The 23,138-nt window shown below is 43.3% G+C and overlaps 2 protein-coding genes across 5 annotated transcripts in view; both read right to left on the bottom strand.

Moving 5' to 3' along the window:
* Nucleotides 1–23,138, bottom strand: part of FBXO40 (F-box protein 40) — a 32,064-nt gene that overhangs the window by 3,013 nt on the left and 5,913 nt on the right. For 2 of the 4 annotated variants that reach the window (XM_048934059.1, XM_048934061.1), the window contains 2 exons: nucleotides 17,299–19,194; nucleotides 13,375–14,465 (listed from right to left, as the gene is read on the bottom strand). In XM_048934059.1, coding sequence (XP_048790016.1) covers nucleotides 14,268–14,465; nucleotides 17,299–19,194 — 2,094 coding nt within the window. In that variant the 3' untranslated portion in view covers nucleotides 13,375–14,267. Of the gene's footprint in view, nucleotides 1–13,374; nucleotides 14,466–17,298; nucleotides 19,197–23,138 lie in introns of those variants that run through there. The other 2 variants (XM_048934062.1, XM_048934060.1) reach the window with 2 other exon arrangements.
* Nucleotides 918–8,384, bottom strand: LOC125688261 (tapasin-related protein-like). The gene is given in 8 exon segments (XM_048934066.1): nucleotides 918–2,118; nucleotides 2,440–2,532; nucleotides 3,192–3,515; nucleotides 3,646–3,987; nucleotides 4,322–4,332; nucleotides 4,334–4,601; nucleotides 7,527–7,763; nucleotides 8,228–8,384. Coding segments are annotated over 8 exon segments (1,455 nt in total). The 5' UTR covers nucleotides 8,367–8,384; the 3' UTR covers nucleotides 918–2,077.

Genomic DNA, 23,138 nt, shown 5'->3' with positions numbered 1-23,138 from the left:
ATTTTGTTAAATAAGAAGAGATCAATGTCTCTTTTAACTGAGGTCATTAACTGGTTTTGATTAAATGACAGTAATCTGGTCTTTATTTGAAGATCTTGTGAGATAGTCTGCCATTTTTGCTGACAGGCAGCAAGGAAAATCCTCTTTACCACTGAGTATATTTTGTCTTATTGTACTTGGAACAGGCCTAAATTTAACTTGCAGCTGTTGGTTCTCCCTGTGCCTGTCTGTGCAGGTTGAAGTGCCATCAGTGCCGACACTTTGTGCTGTAATTAAGGGAAACAGTCATACTAAGATCAGAGCAGTGTTTCAAAAACACTTCCCTAGAAGAGAATTTCTGAGCTTCCTGATTGGTCATTTAGCCCTGGATCACCTCCAGACTTTCCATTCATATTTTTAAAAAGTGTGGGCACCTGTACTGTAGATGGTTTAACAGAGTTTTATGGTTCAATGGCATGGGAACAGTGTGGTGGTCTGGTACACAAGGAAATGCCACCAGCACTACTGAGCATCTTGTATTGATTGGTAATGTTCAGATGAACAGATGAACTTCTCATGGCCCCTGTAGATCTGAAGGATTCAGTCCACTTGCCATTTGCAACTCCCACTGACAATAATGTTAAATGGTATCTCCTGCTCCTAGCACTGAAAAGTACTGGGCTTACCATTCCTTCTTGCAGAGGCACACACTTTTGGCAGTGATTAATGCTGCTTTTTGGATATCTAACCTTTGCAATTTATGTGTTAGGCAGTAACTAATCTATACAATGCAAACTGTGATGCATATACAACTGTTATTTTTCTCTTCAGAATGTCATGCTGATTTACAAATTCAGTGGTTTGTTAAATCTGCACCAGTACTTTTATCAACCAAACATATTATTTCATCAAAGAATGAAGTTGGGTCTGTTTCTCACAACTTTAAAAAAAAAAAAAAAGAAGAAATACTATGAGATTTACACTCTCTGGTAGATGGTTGTTGCCATCTAACACTCACATGTGTCATCTTGCTTTCTTTCTGAACGCTGGCACCACATCCTTTTCCAGTATCTTGGGATTTCCAGAATATTCTAATATACCTATGTCAATTGGACCAGACACTTCCTCAGCCAAATTTTTTACGATGCTGAGATGCAAATGATCTCAGCCAATTGATCTAAGAATACTTAAGCTTAATAGTTACAGTTAAAAACACTCCTTATTTTGAAAATGCAATACATCCACATCTAATCTGAATACACAATTCTATTTATTTTTAAAAACATTTAATTTTCTCCATATTTTTCACAACAGCAGAACCACAGACCTCTAATTTGTAAACTTAAATCTCAATTTTTTATTAAAAACTTTGTTGTAACTTTCCATGGGAGAACTTTCATCATCTTGTTCCTGCTGCTGGACTTGCAATACAAGCAACTTGCTCAGTTTGAAGATTAACCAATTTTGCCTACACATTTGCCTGGCTCTACAGTTAAAACACATGCACACACACGTACATAAGTATATTCCTTCATACCTTAAAACATTAAGAAAATACAGCTATATACATCTACAGCTATGTATCTATATACAATGTATGTTAATTCATTGCATAACTATTTACAGTTACATGTACACCTATTTATACAGACTCACACATGTACAGTAATATAAACACTTATCTATATGTAGCATCCCAGCAGAGCTGAGGTTGTCCATGTTGTTCTGAGGTGAAAGCACACTTTTCTGTTTCTCTTCTCATACTCCATTCTTGAATGGTTGCTCAGATCCTCCAGCTGGGTAAGCCCTTCCCCTTCTGTACCATTATCTCTGTCAGTGCTTGGACAAGACTGACTCTCCTGAGAAGGATGTGGAACAGGGTCCCAGGGCACTGGGCACAGCCCCAAGCTTCCAGAATTCAAGAGGTGTCTTGACAGTGCTCTGTTATATGGTTTGATTTTTTGGATGTTCCTGGTGTGGAGCCAGGAGCTGCACTCAACGATCCTTATGGGTCCCTTCCAACTCAGGGTATTGTATGATTCTATGATTCTAAAAGAAGAGAGACAGTGGAGGGCAGGTGGCTGACATGAGAGTTCTCCTACTCTGAAGCTGTTAGAAGTTGCTCTGGCTTTGGTTCAGCTGAAAAGGAAAGAAATAAAGGAAAAAAAACTAAGATTCATGAAGACCAAAGTGCACAGACCATCACCCCTGTGCAGAGATTCACCAGAAGCAAATGGAGAAGAGCACTTAAGCCCTGCCATGCTCAGCAGAGCTGGGAGGATCACAGGCCTCCAGTTATGGAATCATAGCCCTGCACACTGCAGAGCAGGGGAAGAAAGGGAGCAGCAGCCATAGGTCAGCCAGACCTCCACAGCCATGGCATTGAGCTGCCAGTGCCAGGAAGATGTTGCTTGTCCCATCTCCCACATTAGGGAAGTGGCTCAGTGCTTAGCCTCTTACCTGCTCTTTTCCTTCTGAACACAATGAAGAGGACAGAAATGAAAATGGCAGTGGCAATGGCCCCTCCTACCAATCCTTCCAATTCTGTGTGTTCTGTAGGGGAAGAGGAGTATCAGGGATGTCACATGCACTTCAGCAACCAGTGATTGTCCCAGCTCATCAAACCCCCTGGCATCTGACAATACACATGCTCTCATCAGCTGTGACAGGAAACACATGCACTAGGGCCATTAACACAGGGCCAAATTATACTGGATAGATAGATATGATGTAACTTGTTAAATGACAGCATTGCTTGTTTTTCCCTGATGGGTCAGGAGAAAGGAGAGCAACCTCCTGCTGGGGAGGAGAGCAAGAACACTGACAGCACATCAATTCTAAAGGGAAGTAGCACTCTTTGCAGTGCTGGGACTACAGCTCCTCAGCAGCTTCAGCCTCCAGTTGAACAATGAATCCAGCTGGGTGTCCAGCTCCTTGGGCATGGCTGTTCTCTTGTCTCCATCCAAGTGCTCTGTTTTTAGTCATAATATCTCTCATCCCTTGTAGGAAATGAGATAATTGCTGACTTAAAATCTTCAGACTAAGGGAGTGAAACAGAAGAGAGGATGGGCACAAGGGGACACCAGGAGGAAAGCAGGGAGAAGCAGGCATGCGTGATGCATCCCAGAGATTTTAATCCTTTTGGTAAGTAATGAGGTAGCAGGAGGTGTGGGCCATGGGTGAAGAATATGTCACTTAACTTTGACACTCACCTGGTGCCTTCAGATGGGTGCTGATGGAGATGGGTGCCTCCAGAGCCACATGTGAAACATGGCAGGTGTATGTGGCTGGAGCCTGTGCTGTGGCTGACGTGACGCTGAGGTAGGAGGTGATGCTGTAGGTGCCATCTTGGCTTTGCCGGTGACTGGAGAAGCGTGTGTTTGAGAGACTGATTTCTACTGCATCCTCAGGACTCTTCTGTGTCCAGCTCACCGAGATGTCCAGGGGGTAATAGCCAGCAATGTTGCAGGTCAGAGTAATGGTTTCATCTCTCTTGAATGACACCTCTGTTGGGAACACACGAACTCTTGGGGGCTCTGGAAGGAAATAGACAGGGAATTGACTGGGTCAGAAACTGAGCAGGGAACACAAATGGCATCCAGCTACAAGCTGGCTGTGACAGTGAGTATTGGAAGCAGCAGGGTGACCTTTCAGTGCCTTCCTTACCAGCCACCAGCAACTGGATATTGTGTTGGACTTGGTGCTGTGCTGTGGACACCAAGCAGATGTACATCCCCTCATCATCCACAGTTGCTTCCTGCAAGGTAAGCGATGCATCCCCATTCCTCAGCAGCTGCTCCACATCTACGTGGAATTTTGGCTGCACTGTCGGGCCTGCATTCCCCACATGGTATTGGAAAAGGCTGCGACCACTGCCTCGGTGCTGCCTCCTCCACTCCAGGGAGGACAGTAGGAAGCCGGGAGCCAAGGCAAAGTGGCAGTCAAGGGTGATGGAGCTGCCAAGACGTGTGCGCAGGGAAGTGTTGTTTGATGATGATTGAAATTCCACTAGAAACAGAAAGGAGGATTAAAGGCAAGCAGTGAATTAAATCAAAGTGAGTAAAGAAGGCGTCCTCAAGTGGGAGGTATGGGCAGTGACATCCTCACCCCAAGCAGACCCCTTGTGTGATGCTTCAGGGGCCACATGGGCAGAATAGCTGGGAGGAAGCTGGGAGGATAACCCTGTGGGGTTATCAGGGTTGACAATCAAGTGGACACCAAGTACGTGCCGTGGTCTGGAAGGACAAAGCACTTGTTCAGAAGGCACCTGAACATGGCTCTGGGCAACCTCCTGTGGATGTCCCTGCTTGAGCAGGGCTGGGATCCCAGGCCACCTGGTCACCTGTAGTCAGCAGTCCCCTCCTTGCTCATTGGAATCTTCAGCTTTGGGTGCAGTGTCACATCGTGTCCCCAATCCTTCTGGCTGCTGCAGCTGGATCCTCTGAGCAGCAGGGCAATGCTGATCCCGCTGGAGAGCCGAATGGTGGCTAGGAACCAGGAGGCAGGGCAGAGACCATTGCCCTCTTGCTGAAAATTATATGGGGAAAGCTCACAGCTCACCTCCTCCCCACTGCAATCCACATGCAGCAGGGCATCTGCGTACGGGATGGACACTAGCTGTGCTGTGAGGAGAGAGAAGAGATTTAATTGCCTGGATCTGAAAGGAAGACAGAGCAAGCTGATGAGATGAGAAACTCCATGCACTACAGTGTCAGTCAGAACACAGAAATGTAAGGCTAAGTTTATCAAATGGAGGTCTGTAAAGAATATGAGATCATGTTTGCTGTGGTTGCTTTACATCCCTTAGTCTGCTGGCTTCGTTTCAGCCAGCACAGGGTTTACTGTGGGCAAAGGAAGCTGTTAGAAAAGGAAAGTAAGCAAAACAGATTCCCTCCAGCTGAATCAGTAATAAGTTGTATATGTGAAGTAACAAGTAACGACTTGCAATGTTTATTCTTTTAGGGTCTGAACACTTTTTAATCAAAGCATGTAGGCATAAGCACCCTATGTGACCCCTGTAAGTGATCCGTGTGCTTCCCACTGACATCACTGGAAATTAACTCAGTGTCTGCAGTACGTGAAAAAATCATAGAATCATAAAATTCCCAGGTTGGAAGGGACCCTTAAGGATCACTGAGTCCAGCTCCTGGCTTCACACAAAACCACCCCAAATTCACACCCTATGCCTGAGAGATGTCTAAATGCTCCTTGAACTCCAGCAGCCTGTGCCAGGGCAGCATCACCCTTTGGTGGAGAATCTTTTCCTGCTATCCAACCTGACCCTTTCGCAGCTTCATGCCATTCCCTCAGGTTCTATAGCTTGTCACCAGAAAGCAGAGCTCAGAGCTGCCCCTCCACTCCCCATGAGGAGCTGCAGGTTATCATGAGGCCACCCCTCAAGCCTTCTCTGCCCTGGACGGAACTTCACGTCTCTTCTCTTCACGTGTCTTCTCCTCCAGACCCTCCACCATCTTCTGTAGCCTTTCTTTGGCCACTCTCTAATATGTCTATTTGGAACTGTGGTGCCCCAATCTGTATCCAGTGCTTGAGGTGAGACCACACCAGTGCAGAGCAGAGCAGGACAATCACTTTCCTTGCTCAGCTGGCAGTGCTGGGCCTGGTGCATCTCAGGGTACAGCTGGCCTTCCTGGCTGCCTGTTGACGCATGTTCAGCTTGTTTTTGACCAAGACCCTGAAATCCCAAAAACTGTACATGAGCCAGCAGTGTGCTCTTGCAGCCCATAAGGCCAGTGGTATTCTGAGCTGCATTGAAAGAGGGGTGGCTAGAAGGGAGAAGGAGATGATTGCCCTCCTCCACTCTGCCCTCGTGGAGACTCCATCTGGAGTACTGTGTCCAGGCCTGGGGCCCCCGGTGCAAGAAGGATGCAGACCTGGTGGAATGGGTCCAGAGGAGGGGCATGAAGATGATCAGAGGACTGGAGCACCTCTCCTACAATTAAAGATCGAAGGAGTTGGGATTGTTTAGCTTGGAAAAGAGAAAGCTCCAGGAAGACCTCATTGCAATTTTCCAATATTTGAAAGGAGTTTACAAACAGGAGGGTGATCAACTTTTTATGCATGTAGATAGTGATAGGGCAAGGGGGGATGGATTTAAACTGAAAGAGGAGAGGTTCAGGTTAGATGTTAGGAAGAAACTTTTCACTCAGAAGGTGGTGAGGCACTGGAACAGGCTATGTAGAGAGGTAGTGGATGCTCCATCCTTGGAGGCATTCAAGGCCAGGTGTGATGAGTTCCTGGGCAGCCTGATCTAGTGAGTGGCAACCCTGCCCACAGCAGGGGGGTTGGAACTAGATGATCTTTGAAGTCCTTTCCAATCCAAGCCATTCTAAAATTCTAAATTCTAAAATAATTTTCTCCGTAATTTTACTAGGCACTGAACTGAGCCTGACAGGCCTGCATTTACCAGGGTATTCTTTCTCATCCTTTTTGAAAGTTGGAGTGATTGCCAGCTTCCAGTCAACTGGGACATTTTCAGATTCCCAAGGCCTGTTTGTAGCATGCTGAACACACCCATGCCTTGTTCAATCGCACCCCAGCAGGAAAGCTTAGACCCATGCTAACCAACCCTGCTGGGCCTTCGATAAGCTTGTATATAAGCACTTGTTTGCATATAAGCATTGTGTGCAGCTAATTTGACCAGAGTGAAGTACAGGCTTGGGCCTTTGCTTTGCTGTATTTGTGAAGTTACACACAAAGCCAGGGCTATGGAGGAGGACTGCAGGCTGGCGCCCAGAAATGAAGTAAAAAGAGACAAGTACACACTGCTGACCTTCTGAGAGGGACAGTGCTACTTCATGCACGCTAAGATACTAATATTGTTAGTAGTAACAAAAGGTGGGAGTGCTCTTTATGAATGCAATAATAACAAATAGAGCCATAATTTTCAAGATGTTATTGACAAAAGATTTTCCAGGAGACAACCTAGTATAAGCTCTGTAGAGGGGAGATGCAGCAGCAGGGTTTCTAGCCTTCCACAAAATTCCTTTCTTAAAGTCTTAATTGCTAAAAGTAGGAGGTCATGCATAGAAGTTGAGTGGCCATTCATGTAATAATAGAATAGTTTGGATTGGAAGAGACTTTAAATATCAGCTAGTTCTGATCTTCAAAAATTAATTCAAAAATTAAAAATTTATGAAGGTTGCTACCTCACTGTGCTCACATCCACTGCTAGGTCTCCATAAACATTCAGCAGGTGTCAGTGAATGTCAGTGGGTGCCATTTTTTCCTCATGTAGGAATTAAATAACAAACTTTTGCTTCGTGCGCACTTCCATGTTTGTCATACTGCCCCTCTGCTGCCATCTGTCACACAGCAACAAAATGTAATGGAATACTGGTGGGAAGGCCCAGTTTCTACTGCTATACCATCAACGTCCGTCTGTGGGCCAGCATAATAAAACAGGAGGCTTGAGGATTACTTGTTCAGCAGTCCTTGTAATTGTCTAAACTCCATTTAAAAGTTCTTTTGGAAAAGCCTGGGGCATGAGGTGCTAAAAATTCTGGAAGCAGCTCTGATGCCTCACTCACCTGAGGCTTCAAAGATGATGGGAGCAGAGGAGCTGTGGTCTTCCTGTAGGATCTCATAGTCGGTTACATCTCCCAGGGTGCCATCATCTGTGACGCTGAGTCCCCTCAGCACCAGGGTAGCTGGATGCTGGGAGCCACCAAAGGCTCTTGGCAATCCTCCTTCCCCCACGTAGGAGCAGCCAAGGACAACATCCACCCTGCGGATCTCAGGCACTGGTGTGGGGCCTTCCACTGTCCCTTAGAAGATGGAAAAGAACTGTTTTAGTGCACGAGCTGCTTTAATCATAGAATCGTAGAATTGTTTGAATTTCCAAGGGAAGGACATTTAAACGTAACCTAACCCAACTCCCCAGCAATGAATAGGAGCACCTGCAGCTACATCAGGTTGCTCAGAGCCCCATCCAGCCTGACTTTGAGGGTCTCCAAGGATGGGACTTCCATCATGTCTCTGGGAAACCTGTTCCAGTGCTTCACCACCCTCACTGTCTTCCTTATACCCGATATAATACTGCCCTGTTTTAGTTTTAAACAACTTTCCCTTGTCCTTTGACAACAGAACTGCTAAAGAACCTGTTTCTTACTTTCTTACAGCCCACCTTCAGATAGCAGAAGGCTGCTATCAGGTCTCCTGGCAGCTTTCCCTTCCCCAGGCACTGCAGCAGCAGCAGCATAAGCACAGCCCCAGCCAAGCCCCGGCTCACCTGCCAGCACAGCCAGCATGCAGCAGCACAGGATTAGCCCCAGGATCATACTGCCCCTAAGGAGGGGTCTTCTGCAGGCCAAAATGCTCGGAAAGCCTAGCTGGAACCAGGCCCTGCCCCAGGCTGCCAGAAGCACCATGCTTTTGATTTCACTTTCACTTTGGAGAAGCAGAAGGGAAACAATCCCAGCACCTCTAAGCCTGTTAACTCTTTCTTTACCAAGCACAAGGAACTTAGCAGGAGGGCTTAGGCAGTAGGAAAGTAGGATGGAGGAGAGCTTCCAGAGCTACAGGTTTTGCTGGGCCTCTTCCTAAGAGGCAGTGCCATGCCAGCCTTAACACTGTCCATCTGCATGCAGCCAACTCATTGAGCACCCAGTGAAGGCTGTCACTTCTCTACAAGCCTGCTTTTCATAAGATTCCAGCTCTGTGAGAGGCTGGGATGTGAAACTAGAGTTGTTCCTTTTCCCCTGTGGATCCTCCATGGAGTGCGAGGAGCTGCCTTACTTTCCAGCTGACAAGTCCACCCCAGCTGTCTGAAAGACAAAAACATGGAAAAAACAGCCTGTGCACAGCATTAGTGAGAGAATGGGTGAGCTTTGGTGGCATTTTCAGGACTGCCTTTTTTCATGTCCTTTGCTGAGGGAAAATGTTAGGCACTGGGGGAAGTCTCTGATAATCATGATGGGGCTTAAGCCTATAAATCTTGATATGACAGGTAACAAATTCCTTCACAGAACAGTCACTGTGTCTGTGTGAATAGAAACAAAGTCATAGAAAATGTTGTTGATGAAAAATACATTTGGAGCATGTGATCATAATTTGCTTACATATCAATTAGGCAGGAAGCTAAAAAAAAAAAAACAAACAGGCCTGCTGAGTACTTGAAAATTTTGCTTCGAAATGGAAACAAACAAACGAAAAATCAAGGAAATAATAAAAGTCTTTAATATGGACTGTAATGGTGAAGAAACTGAATGTGAAAGAAGCCCAGGATTCTTCTGAGAGATGGTCAGTTGTTATGGCAATTGCACCCCAGAGCAAGAGCAAAAATCCCTCTGCAGCTACCTCGATCAACAGCCATGAGGCTGCTGAATACATGTGACAGGTAAGGAAATTGATTGCCAAACAAAACACACCTTCAAATGTTTGCAGACATGATGTGATATTAATGTGGAAAATGAATTTTTAGAAAATAAATTTTTTTTTGGTGTAAATAAATACCTGAATCAAAAAGGAGAAGGTGACTATGCAAAGAAGATGGGGTCAAGAATAAAACTACCTGTTGCTGATACATAACTATAACCTTAAACCAAGAAAATTATACTGAATGAATAAAGGAGCAAATGGAAAGGGAATAGTAAATATGAGAATACGGGAACTACCATGTCTGATCTAAAAGGATCTTTTATCCTTTCTAAATTTGGAAATCAAGTTAATGTGATGGAATTATGAAAACAAGATAGGATGTGGATTTTGATGCATTTTTTAACTGTAACAAATTTTATTTTTAAGAAAGCAACAAGAAGTTAGACAGTTCTGCAAAATAACAAACACTGTTCCAATAAACTTCACCTTATCTGTGTTTACTCAGTTTTAAGAATTGGGGGCCTGACAAGTAACTTCTTACCCCAGTCTGGACTGATGTGTCAGTAGGTGACTTACCCTTTAACCCCTGAAGAAATACCATACACCCCATGTAAATATATAACACTAATAGGGAATTCAAATCCACATCTCCAGGGAAGCATTTATCCAGAAAATCTGTTGTTGACAGCAAAAGATGAGTGCTTAGAAACATCAAAAGTGGTGACTCTGTGGTTTAACAGTGGCCTCTCAGCTTGCTTTTCATCAGTATACTGGCTGAATACTTCAACCCAGGAGAATTTGTCCCACAGAGTGAGGATCACTGTAAAAATTACATTTCAAAACTGTCTGCAGCTCATTGGGTTCACCAGGTTTTCTTATCAAATAATATAAAATAAACTCTCCATTTCCATAATATTCTTAGAGGTTTCTGCTGCCCTTACTGTCACCTCTAACAATCTACTGCCTCTTAAATTTAGACATTCCCTCCTCGCACATTTGCAGTCCCATCAATTCTTCCACACCAGTCTTCTATCTGCGCCCTTTTACCATTCTCCATTTGCTGCTCCCCATAAAACCTATGGGTTCAGGCAGCTTTCCTCTATCCAAACCACATACATTTCCTCTTTCTAGTTTTCCTGTTCTCTGGCCCTGAGCTGTTTTGCCCTGCTCTTACCTCCCTGATTTCCCCAGTCCCTTCTTTTCAGTTCCAGTTCTTCCAACAAGAGGAAACACCACAAAATCTGTCAGCCTTGTTTATCTGAACTTTCTATGGGTCAGGTTAAAAGCCTATATAAGGAGCCTAAGTACTTGTTCTTCACTGGTATGGCATCAGCTTGAGCACTGCGTGCAGGTTTGGACGCCGCAATATAAGAAAGACATAAAACACTGAGAGAGCATCTAAAGGACAGCCGTGAGGATGAGGAATGGTCTGAAGTGGCTAAGGTCCCATCATTTGTTCAGTTCAGAGCAGAAGAGCTGAGGGGAGGCCTGATGGTGGCTGCAGCTCCTCACAGGGAGCGGAGGGGCAGCGCTGAGCTCTGCTCTGTGTGACAGCGACAGGGCCCGCGGGAACGGCACGGAGCTGTGAGCAGAGTCAGGTTCGGGGTCAGGGAAAGGTTCTGCACCAGAGGGCAGTGGGCATGGCACAGGCTGCCCAGGGCAGTGGGCATGGCACCAAACTGATGGAACTCGTGAAGCGTTTTGACATCTCTCTCAGACATAGGGTGTGAATTTTGGGTGATGTTGTGTGGGGTCAGAATAGAATACCTGGGGTATTCTATGGTTCTGTGACTCTATGATTTGCTGAATCCAAAAGATAGCTTCTCTTTTTACACTAAGTCAGCATTACGCTCATGCCACGCTTGGGTAAATTCTGTTCCTTGCAGCTCCCAAAGCTTCTGCTGACTGTGCTAATGAGTGGGGCCATCAACACTGAGCTAGCTTGGCATGCCTCCTCTGGTTATATAGGATACATCTGATACTAGCACACAGCTCTCCTCTAGTGTTAAATAAGTGGTAAGCTGACATTTATTATATGATTTGCTAGCTGGATATGCACTGCTTTGCCTCTACTTCCCTGTACTGTTTTCCTTCTCACAGACCTAGATTAACCAGGCTAACCTGGAGATCACTGTGGTTTTCATCTTCCACTGTATGTGCTGAAGGCCAGGCTGTAAACAAGCCTTGTTGACTCAACAAAATTTGCAGTTTACAGAAGTATACAGGGATGAACTCTTTCTCTGTAAATTAACACCTTATTTTTGTGCAGTGTATCTTTTAATAGTACTGGAAGGAAAATGACCCAAACCCACTCACCTAGAAGTTGTACCCATATATCTCTGGCTGATCCCAAGAGGCACAAGTTGCAGCATAATCTCTATCTCTAACCCACACTGCTAGCCATCATGTTTGCTAAGATTACACCCTCCCTGTACCTTACGTTGCTACCTCCTGCTGGGGAAAGGAGCAAAGCCAGTGACAGAATCAGGCTAACATCGTAGAATGGCTTAGGTTGAAGGGGACCTTAAAGATCATCTAGTTCCAACCTTCCTGCCATGGGCAGTGTTGCCACCCACTGAATCAGACTGCCAAGGATCCCATCCATCCCAGCCATACACACCTCCAGAGATGGAGTATCCACAGCTTCTCTGGGCAAACTGTTTCAGTGTTTCACCACCCTCTAAGTAAAGGCTCATAAGTCTGGAACTGAAATCATGGGATCTCCAGGAAAAGGGAGATACTAAAACAAAGCCTTCTGGCACCTACAGAAGTAGACCAGAACTAGAATAACAGCAATGCTAAAGGTAAAATGAGCCCAATTTATAACTAACGTAAACCACAATTTCAGTGCAGCTACATCAGTTTACAGCAGTTAAGTTTCTTTTCAGATGGTTCTTAGATTGGACTCATTTTTCATAGTCTCTTGTACCAGCTTTGAATATTGACTTACTCTGAGTTGCTATCATTTAAGGTTGTTCTCTTTTTCTTTCAAGATTGTCCACAGTTTTGACTGCCTTCATTTTTAAGCACCAAGAATAGATGTTGGCCTCTAATTTTTGTGGTCTACAGTTAGGTGCTCAGCATCTTTCAGAATGGGGGTACATGATATGTGGAGAATGATATGTGAAGAAGGGAGTCCTCATGGAAAAGCCAACCTAGAAAGCCTGACTGCATGTTCTCACCTCTATCAACTTCCCTGCGTAAAGCAGAACAATAATACTAGGTGACCTGTTTTAGAAGTTTTGATGAAAGAATGAGTTTCATGTATGTTTTGAGAACAGGTGAGTTTTTGTAAGCAGCTTTGAAGTAAAGGCAGTTTATTTTTGCAGTGTAATTAAGGTACAGGGCAATAGAGCAGAGCATCTGGCTTTAGCTGCAGATCGCATGTGTTCATTTGCTTCAGTTTCTGCTGTAAATGTGCTGTAAAATTGGGGTGCTACTTGCCCTGTTTTCTACAGGACATCTGTACAGACCAGTTTACTCTCACGCGCGGAGTCTTCCAATAAAAGAGCTCTAGGGAAAGAAAAGAGAACTACAAATAAAAAATCAGAATCTGTCACTGTTACTATTCCTACTCCTGATGTTGATGCCTACTCACTGTTCCCACAGTTCAGACAATGCTCTCCCAGGGCTTGTCTAGAGAAGAGAACATCCCCAGATGCTAACATCTCAAGGGGACAATTTAAGCTGCAAGTACACAGGAGGATGAGTTGCTCAGAACCCTTTCAGATACCTTACTGCTCATGCCTTCAGTACTCAGCATTCAGCTCTGGTTCATCAGCAATAGCAAATGCCTGCCTCCATCAGTAGGAGAGGGCTCCATGCAGTGCCAGCCACACCTCACATCTGCACCAAAACCAGGAGTTGCAAGTGCAGCAAGTTTTCACCCATTTTCATCTCACCAGCCTCATCATTTGCCTCAACAAGCATATTTGGTTCTTAAACCAGTGCATTTATTTAAAAATAGACCAAATCCTAATCACTTTTCTACTCTACAAAATAAAAGAAAAAATATACTTCAGCCCACTTAACTCAATCAAACATTATCCACACCAGTGCTGAATGGTTTTTTAAAGGTCTTTTACAGAAAAAAAAAATCTTTATTTGACAAATTGTTTACAATTGCTTACAATTACAATTTGCAATGTACAGTTGCAAAACTGAGTAGGTAAGGCATTCTAAAAGCATCTTCAAATATTTTTGATGGCTTTATTGGTTTGGAAATGAAAGAGAAAAAAATTAATTAAAAAAAACCAGAAAAACTCAACTGAGCCCCTGAAATTGTTACCTGGTTATTTCCAACATAGTAAATTGGTTTAGTTTTGGTGATCTCATTACCTCAGCTTTAAGCTTACACTTAAATATTGTCCTAAATAAGCCCAAATCAGGGTCCTAAAGGATGTGTTGTGTTTGTGTGGTGCTGTCCTGAGTCTTCACTGGAGTTTTTATTTGATCATTTAAATTTGGGGATGCCTTTTCTTTTGCCTGAAAAGATTAGCAATCCCTAGATCTGCTACGTTTGAGGGCATCCATCTGTTCTCCCTGAGCTCAGCTTTCTGGCCACACGTGAGGTGTTTCAGTTCTAGTCAAGCTATGTGCATCGACCAATTTTGCTTCTTTTGGGGCCACAGAGCTAGGAGCATCAGCCTATAGTCAAAGATGCTATGTTCCAACTATATCCTTATTGCTTTCTGCAGGGTGCTCTATTAAGCGGGGAAATAAACAGAAAGCACATGCCATCAGTTTCCCAGAACACTCTGGATGAAGATTTAACAATTAAAATAATGCAAGAAAAAAAGAAAGAGAAAAAAAGAAAAGAATGTCCAAAATCTGGGAAGAAGCCAGTTTTGTCTTCCAAAGAACAGTTGGAAGCAACAATCTTTAAACAAACCCAAATTCCCAACTCTTCTTAAAGACCGTGAAGGGAGTACGGTGGAGGGGAAGCCAGCTATTCACACTCTGCGCTTGAAGGTGGAAACCAAAGTCTTTTGAACCCGCTGTGGAGTCTCACACATGCCGGTCAGCAGCACGGGGTCTGTCTTGCGCTCCGCTTTGTAGAAAGGGCATTCCTTCAGGTGCTCTGACATGCAGACCACATCGCTGAGCTGCCACCGGTCCACTCTGGAGAAGAGGCTGCTGAACTGCCACTTCTGGGCCAAGCAAGGGATTGGGGAGAGGAATTGGAGAGGGAAAGCCAAAATGTTAGTGAAAATAGGTTTTTAAAAACATATATGCCTGTTGAGCATTAAGGACAGGCTAGCAAAAATCTGGTTACGCAGGGCTGCATAACGAGTGTAAACATTCTCTGAATTGTCACCTACCTCATGCCTGCTGGTTTTGCTTTTTCAGTCATCACCTGTCAGTTCTAATGGGAAAGTAGAGTTTATGGTGCCAACTTAGAACTAGGCACAAAGAAATCTAGGATGTATTGACCATCACACGTGCAGAAAACTACATCACATGTGTGGTGGGATCCAAGATGCTTACTGGTGCATGCATCCAAGATAATTATAAGGCAGAATGTCTACAGGATGTCTGTGTGATAGCATCTCAAAGAAACCTGACTTCCAAACCTTGCAAACCTTTATCAGCAACTTCAAAGTAAGGAATGTAATAACACTGCCATCACTATCCCCACCCCAGAAAAAGGCTGGGAAGTCTAAGGTTAAGGTTATTTCTAAAGGAGTTACCAGCTTGTAAAATACAGAAATGGGCAGTTAAAATATTCTGACTCTATTTGTAGTGATACCAGTCATTCAGTGATATACAACCATGTAGTGGTAAGACTGTGAAGATGTCCTTTTGCTGTATACCATTTCAGTAGAATAATTTTAAAAGTCATAGTAGGCTTCAGCTCCTTAAAAATGTTTCTTCCCACGGAAGGATGGTATATGGCTGTGTTGCACTAAAAATTACCTGAGCCTGGCATAGTCCCAGCTGTCATACAAAAACTTCAGATTAATTACAAATTGAATGCTTTCAAGCAGAGCACGTGAACTGGAATCAAGATTCCTCTGTGGTCAGTGCATAGGTGGAAGTTTTTCCTTCTACTGCAGGACGTCACATCCTCCAGTAAACGATGTCAGCGCCCACCTTCTGTTCAGATTTAGCTAACTCAGCTTGAAGCCACTGTGCCTTATTACACAAATTCCAAAGTCACCACACTTAACATTTTCTCTTAATAAAGAGAAATAAAAACTTACCATAAATGTCCATTTAATATTACTGGTAGGTGGAGATCTTTAGGGGTCTGTGTAAAAGCTAGGGTCCTCAGATTAATTTTCTAAGTATTATTTGGATCTCTGAATTATTTCTTCCCAGACTTTTGTCTGCTTGATCAAGTAAGAGCCCCTGATATTATTCTTTCAAGCAGCTTTATGTTAGAGTAGCTACAAGACTATCAGCTAGAAAAAAAAAATCTGTAATAACTACTGCATTAACTAAGACTTACAATGAACTATGTTTACACATTTCATTCTGACTACTCAATTGGCCAGTAAGGAAGGTATTTTTCCACTCCACAAATAGTAGGAGGCAGCACTACAGAAAAAGGCTTTTGATCCCCATGCTGCTCTCCCAGATGTTCACATCTCAAAAACTCAAATGTTCACGAGGATCTTGTAAACTACAGATGTTGAAAAATGATATAATCTACCTTGATTTGTGCAAAGCATTTGATGCTGTCCTGCATAATCTTCCTGTCTCTAAATTGGAGAGACATGGATTTGAGGTATGGACTTGGTGGATAAGGAATTGGCTGATCACACTCACAGTGTCAATGGCTTGATGTCCACTTGGAGACTAGTGACGGTGTTCCTCAGGAATCTATATTGGGACTGAGATTATTTATCATCTTTTTCAGTGACATAGTCAATACAACTGAGTGCATCCTCAGCAAGTTTGCAGATAACACCAAGTTCAGTGGTGCAGTTGACACATTGAAGTGCAGGAATGCCATCTAGAGAGACTTAGACAGGCTTGAGAGATGGAGCTATGCAAACCTCACAACGTTCAACAAGGCCAAGAACAAGGACCCGTGCCTGGGTTGGACAATCTGAAGCACGGGCTGGGCAATTGATGCATTGGGAGCAGCCGTGCAGAGAAGGATTTGGAGGTGTTGGTGGATGAAAAGCCTAGTACAGGCTTGCAGCCCAGAAAGCTAAAAGCATCTTGTCTGCTCTCATGAGGCCCCAGCTGCAGTATTGCGTCCAGCTCTGGGGCCCTCAGCACAAGGAGAATAAACCTATTGGAGTGAGTCCAAAGGATGACCAGAGGACTGGAGCACCTCACCTACATAAGGCTGAGAGAGCTGGGAGCGTGCAGCCTGCAGAAGGCTCTGGGGAGACCTCTTGTGGCCTTCCAGTATTTAAAGAGGGCCTACAGGAAAGCTGGGGAGAGACACTGTATCAGGGAATGTAGCGATAGGACAAGGGGTAATAGTTTTAAATCAAAAGAGAGTCAACTTAGATTAGACATTAAGAGGAAATTATCTACTATGATTCTGTGATTCCAAAACCCTATGGAGTTGATGTGAATGCCTGAGCTGCTTTCCATCACAGCCTTTTCTTTACTCTTTCAGTGTTCTGAAGATTGACTTAGGTTCCATTTACACTAGATCAGTTTGTAAAGAACAAATCAAAAGTATGAAATGCAAGTCCCTTAAAACCCATCTATGACCTTTAAGTATCAGGAATTCTCAGTTTCCAGTGCCTAAACATGGTGCAAATGCAAACAGGTTACCTAAGGCAAGCTTGGGTGGGGCTCTGCAGCTAGTCAGTCGGTACCTATTCACAGCTTTTTACCTTTGCCAGATGTGCAGTACTTTAAAGCTTTGCCTCATTCCCCAACACACTATGTTTCATTTAAACAGCCTCACAAACTCTTCCCATATCAGCATGTTTGTATGCAGAATTGGTTGTTACGCTTGTGTCCTATCTGGTGAGGACCCATGGTGATCTTTTCCCCATTGCAGCAATCACTTGCCTTTCTGCGAGCTTTCCATGAAGTACCACCATGGGAATATCTTTTTTTCTCCCAAACAAGCAGGACCATACCCCTCTCCTGAAGAAGAGTGGCACAGATGTCTCTCATCAGCACTGACACTTGTGATAGCTGAGATAAACTAAAGCTGTCCAGGAACCCTGCAATGTACTTGAGCACTTCCAATGGGAGGCTGCTCAGCAAGTCCTTGGTTCTCCCTCGATCATCCACTTTGAAATTGCACTTTTCTGATTCAGCAAGGGTGGTGTCAACCTCTGGTTTAATAGCGAATGTATTGAGAAGTTTGCTGTATATGACCTTGGCCTTATGTCCGTCAGGGCGGAAGTGATTTTGAACAAAAGTACATCCCAAGTAGGCCAGTGGACAGCGAAGCTGGAACCATCCATCCAGACATGACTGTATGTCAGCATGCACATTCTTGAAATGGGATGCATATTCATCCCTCCTGAAGAAATGATTGCAAGTGAATGTGAAAGCTGAACTACTTTTATTATGCCTTCTGGTTACACTTTCGGTGTACAGCTCCACGTGGAGTTCTGGTTGGCTGCTTTCATCTACAATATCTGCTAGAACAGCATTAGAGGAAAAAGGCTCTAAAGGAAAGTTATATGTCTGTGTTCCGAAGTCTACAAAGAGTCCATCAATACCCCTTGCTTCAGAGATCTCATGCCCTTTCAGTTCTTTTTCCAGTGCACACAGCAGTGTGGCTGTCACTACATCTGCCTTAGGTAGTTCTTCTGGGTTTATTCCCAATTCTGAGGTATCCACTGACTTGTCTGAAGTAGGTATCTTGTGTGCCATTACATCTCCCAGTCGTGCTCTTTTGCCACAGTAACTAACTGGCACTTTGAAGGTATAGACAGTCTTTACTTCTTGAGCTTCCAAGTTCCCATACACAAAGTCTTTTTCTTTGGGTGTGCAAGCAGCCATTTGGCCAAAGCGAATGAGCATTCCCCCATGATGCACAAGATACATGTTGTAATCACCTACACCAACTTCTTTCTTCAGCCTCTCCAGGACCCCTTCTTGCCAAGGAGCCAGCCCTGTCATTTCTTTATTTGCTGTTTGTTCAGGCTTTTGGTCTTTTGCCTCTTCTGCGTTACAAGGTACTTCCTTTGCCTTCTCTGCAGAGACGGCAGTACAAGAGCTGGATGCTTTTTGCTTGGAAGCCTCTTCCGTCTTTTTTCCTGAGCTGGTTGCTGAGCCTGTTACCTGGCAAGCCAAGAGCTCTTTGCTGAAAATGTTCTCCCAGGTTTTGTAGCTCCCCAGGTCCATTCCTTCCTTGTTCTTTGCCAAATTTTCACGCTCACTCTGGCTGAGCTCAGAGAACTGGTCACTGCCTTCCTGGGAACCACAGGCTAATCCTCCCACAGCACCTTCCAGCCCATCCATGGCTTCTTCCATTAGCTTTCCCACCTCTTCCTTTTTCCTCCACTCTGGAAACAAGTCAGCTACTTTCAAATTCCTGAAAAGTATCTTCTGGTCTCTGAGTGCCAATGCTGTGTCCAGACACTCTTCACTCAAGCTCTCCTTCATAATATTCTTGTGGAGGGTTGTGTCCGAATCCACATTTGGCCAGCGATTCCACTCCATTGAGCAGCAGACAACACTGGCTGGGCATATCTGAAGGTGCTTTGCCAGCTTAAAGCGGGCCATGGAGAAAGGACATCCATAGTGTGCGTTGAGGCAGGGGACGTGCTCCAAGGGGCAGAGCAGTTGGTGCTCCTCTTGCTTGCACATGTGGAAGGTGGCACCACAGTGAAGGTGGCAGCTGATCACCATGCAGGAGACAGAGGTCTCAATGGGTGCGCGGCAGTGCCGACTGAAGCACCTCTCGCAGTGCCTGTGCTGCCCGGGGGGAGCTTTCAGAGCCCTGTGCTGTGTGTAGAAAAGGCAAGAATAGCAGAGTTAATACCTGAAGGGACAGGAAGGGAAACAGACCACCAGTGCCCATGCCCAGTTTCTACAAGTCAGATGCTCACATACACTTCTGGCAGGAATTAGGCTATGAGCCCCAAACAATTACACATCAGCATTGATCCTCACCATACATCATGGCCTGCTAGCAGCAGGAATATAGCAAAGATCTCAGCGCTCTTTGCTCTTAGCCCAACAGAGGCAGCCAAAATTTGAGTGTGAGCTGTTTTCAGTCATGGTATTTACACTGATTCTGTACATTCTATATTGCTGAAATCAAGACTTCCACAGGCACAGAGGGAGATCCTCCGCCTTTCCTCAACACCGTTTGAGTGGGAAAGATGACAGTTATTTTCCTCCCTATAAAAACTAGCTGTTCTTTTGGCCTATATATCTCATTACCCTTGCTTTGTCCCACTAAGGACATGAATGATCACAAATGATCTGGTCACAACTGCTTCATATTTTTCGGTTCATCCTACATACTGAAAAGTCACTGTCAAACATTGTCCAAAACAGACTAGATAGCCTTGAGGTGATTGTATTTTAGATTCAGTTTATGAAAGTGTTAGTAATACTCCAAGTGGTCAGAACACAGGGAAAGAGTTCTCAAGCAACAGAAATGAGCATAAACAAAACCAGTCTCTGTTTCATAAATTTGGCTGCCATCAGGCAGCTCCATTAGTTTAATGTGTTGCAACTCACAGACTGGATTAAAAGAACAAGTTGAGGAAGCCAAAACAAATATCTCAGAAATTTCAACCAGCTTTATCATATAAGCAGGCCAAATATTTTCTTAAGAATTCATTTCGGTTCTCACATTCCCATATCAATGTGAGATATCAATATTTAAAAATATCTATATGTTTTTTCCTCTCCTCTTCTTAAAAAAATTTAATACAAAAAAGACATACAATTTTCCTGAGACCAAAGGAATATGATGTATGATGACCCTTATGTAAAAAGTTGTTACTACTAGACTACTACTGGCTTTTTGTCAAAATGAACCACTCATCTGCTTTGGTTTCATTATTGTGTTTTTCACCCTTTCCCAGTAAGTCAATTAAATTAGTTTAATTAGATGAAAATAATACAAAGCCCGTTTCCAAAAGTTCTAAGTGCTCTTTGCTTCTAACATCACTACCTTTGCAATAATTCCAGGCAATAGCTATTACTCCTTACTAAAATTGGGAAAACAAGAGATGACAGAGGTGACAATTGGCATGAGGCATGCCTTCTTTTGACATTAAAAATATAAGGACATAAGAAAAGATAGTCTGGGTCCATCAGTGACCAATCCAGCCCAGCTGTGTTCTTCTACAATGTCTACAATGAACAGCATTGTTTTAGGGGGAATATGTGAGACCTTTGTATTCTTTTCCCTTCAAAAGCTCTCAGCTTCCACAAGAAGCTGCATTGGAGACCCAGAGACTGCCTAGACCTCATACTACTTGGAGTTACCTTTCTGGACACTTTGATCTGGCAGCAGCAACTTGGCTTGAGGACTAACTATTACAAGCAAAAAGCTCCAGGCTACTGACCTTCTGCCCTTTGCTGTAAAGTTTGCATTTTAGCCTGGCTCAGTCTAGTGTGCACTAATTGCTGTTAATGTTAAGGTGCATTACTTGTGTTGATAGTTTCATTCTGTCCATTGCAGCTTCCAACACCGACCAAAATGTTTTTAAATCCCCTTATTGAATCAACGCTATTGCCTCTCCAATCTACCCAATAAAGGAACAATTTCTCTGTGGCCCCTTCACCTAGGGACAAGCTTACACTCTGAAGTATAAGGGTCGAGTACCTGTGGCTTTGTTTGCACGCACAGAAAGTGCTCACTCAATATAACGTTCCCTACTTACCTTGGGAAGCACAGGGATGCTGGCCACGTTGGCCCCAGCAAGATTCAGTCCCTAAATACACGTGATTTAGAATTGCATCTGTCCTGCTTTAGATTGTTCAGTGACATCTACTTATATGTGGCTCAGAAAAGGAAGAGATGCAGATGGATTTATTTCACATTGGCAGCATCCTTGCTACTGTCATTCTTGTAGCATTTTGCTGCAAATATAATTTCTAAAAATAGCCCCAGCTATGACTTGCATAAGGTCAGAGGAAGGCTGGGCACATTACACTGCAATGAAAACATGACTGCATGAACAATATTTTCCACTGCAAAACTAACTACTCTTAGAGAAAAATAATCGATGAATAAAAACACATGAGAAGGACAGGCCTTATGGCTATCCAAACCACAAAACGCTGATTACAAAGTTTCTGGAGAGGAGCCTGCTTTCACGCTGCTGTATGCTGAAACCAACCATATCAGAATCGTGTGTGGAAAAAGAAAGCATTTTGTTTGTGAAAAATGACCACATCAGAGCATTTGGACCCAGAATCAGTCTTCTTGATTAGACAGATCTGCCACTGTGGGTGCAGTTTACCCCATGTCTAACTTGAACATGCTTTTTGTTCAGACAAATCATTTCCACATCTCTCTCCTAATTATCAAATCTGTGAAACTAGACAAGTGAGAGCGATCATTTTTCTATACATACTGGGGTTTGAATGATTCCTGTATTCTAATAAGTCAGTAATCCTAAACTCTGTATTTTAACTGATGATTCAGCTAACTCCATCTCTTGGTTGATGATATCATTCTCAATACACAAAATACAACAGCCTTCCAAAACATTTAACAGAAAGTTTACACATTTTTGCCTCAGACAGTGATACATAGCATCCAAAGAATGATGACACATCGATACGTTGAGTAATGAAACATTTCTCTAAACCTCTATACTTACTGTTTCCCTGCAACATGCAATATTTTCTAAGAGCTGGGTTAAAAAAAAACAAACCAAAACAGAAATGTTTACTTAAATCATGTTGAAGGTACTGTGGTACAAAAAGATGCAAACTGTCAACCACTCTATGTCCACTCTGGTAAATCTTTATTTTTAGACTGGCATGACAGCAAATCAAGTAATGTTTAAAAATACACAACTGCCTTTTAATGGCAGATATGTCTATGTCTGGAGCAGATCTGTTCAGTTGTAGTAACCTGCAGTTTATAAATCAATTAAAATTTATTTTCAGTAAATGTCCATTTAATTCAGTTGGGGTCAATGGGCCAAGACAAAACAACTCTTTCTTATTTGGTATTTGCTACACATAAGTGCTGGATAATGATATACTGAGACTGTATACATCATGCTCTTCTTGAATAATTAAGTGATATCACCCATTTCAAGGAATCAACAAAAAGGGCCACCAGAAACCCCAGACTATTAGCTTACAGACTGCATTTGAGATCTGATTAAAAATTAACACAAACAAATCTTTCTAAGATTTACAGTATGATATGCAGCTCTTAAAAATTTCAGGGAAGTTTGTGTCCAAACGCTGGAGCCAAGAATATCAAAGTTATATATAATATTAGAACTAAAAATATTTTACAGGCATGTGAAATATGTAGGGCAGAAAGCAGATGTTTATTCCCCGTTACACACTATGCATTGTTTATCCAGTTTTCCGCATACTATTTAAATATTGAGGTGAATGCAGAGTTACTAATTTCCTTATGGTATTTTTCAATGTATTTACTGTCTCAGTATCTGAGTGGTTCAAATATGATAATGGATTTGTATTTGCAGTACTAGTGATGCACCTGAGGTGAAAAGAAACTAATATTTCTATCTGACAGATGTAGAATTAGAGCATATAAAGACAAAACCACATAGAATTAAAAATAATACATTCTGCAAATAATACACAAACCAAGCCTGGAGACTCTCATGTTCTGGTATCTTGCCTCCTACACAAACATGCTGGCATAGGCAGAAAATCACATTTTCTAGGAAAATATCCAACTCTCCTTAAACTAAGCATTTTCTTCTTTTTTTGTA

Source organism: Lagopus muta, chromosome 1, assembly GCF_023343835.1.
Source record: "Lagopus muta isolate bLagMut1 chromosome 1, bLagMut1 primary, whole genome shotgun sequence".
In the NCBI taxonomy this organism is placed as follows: Eukaryota; Metazoa; Chordata; class Aves; order Galliformes; family Phasianidae; genus Lagopus; species Lagopus muta.
Note: the sequence above shows the minus strand (reverse complement) of the source record. Positions and strands in the feature narration are given on the sequence as shown.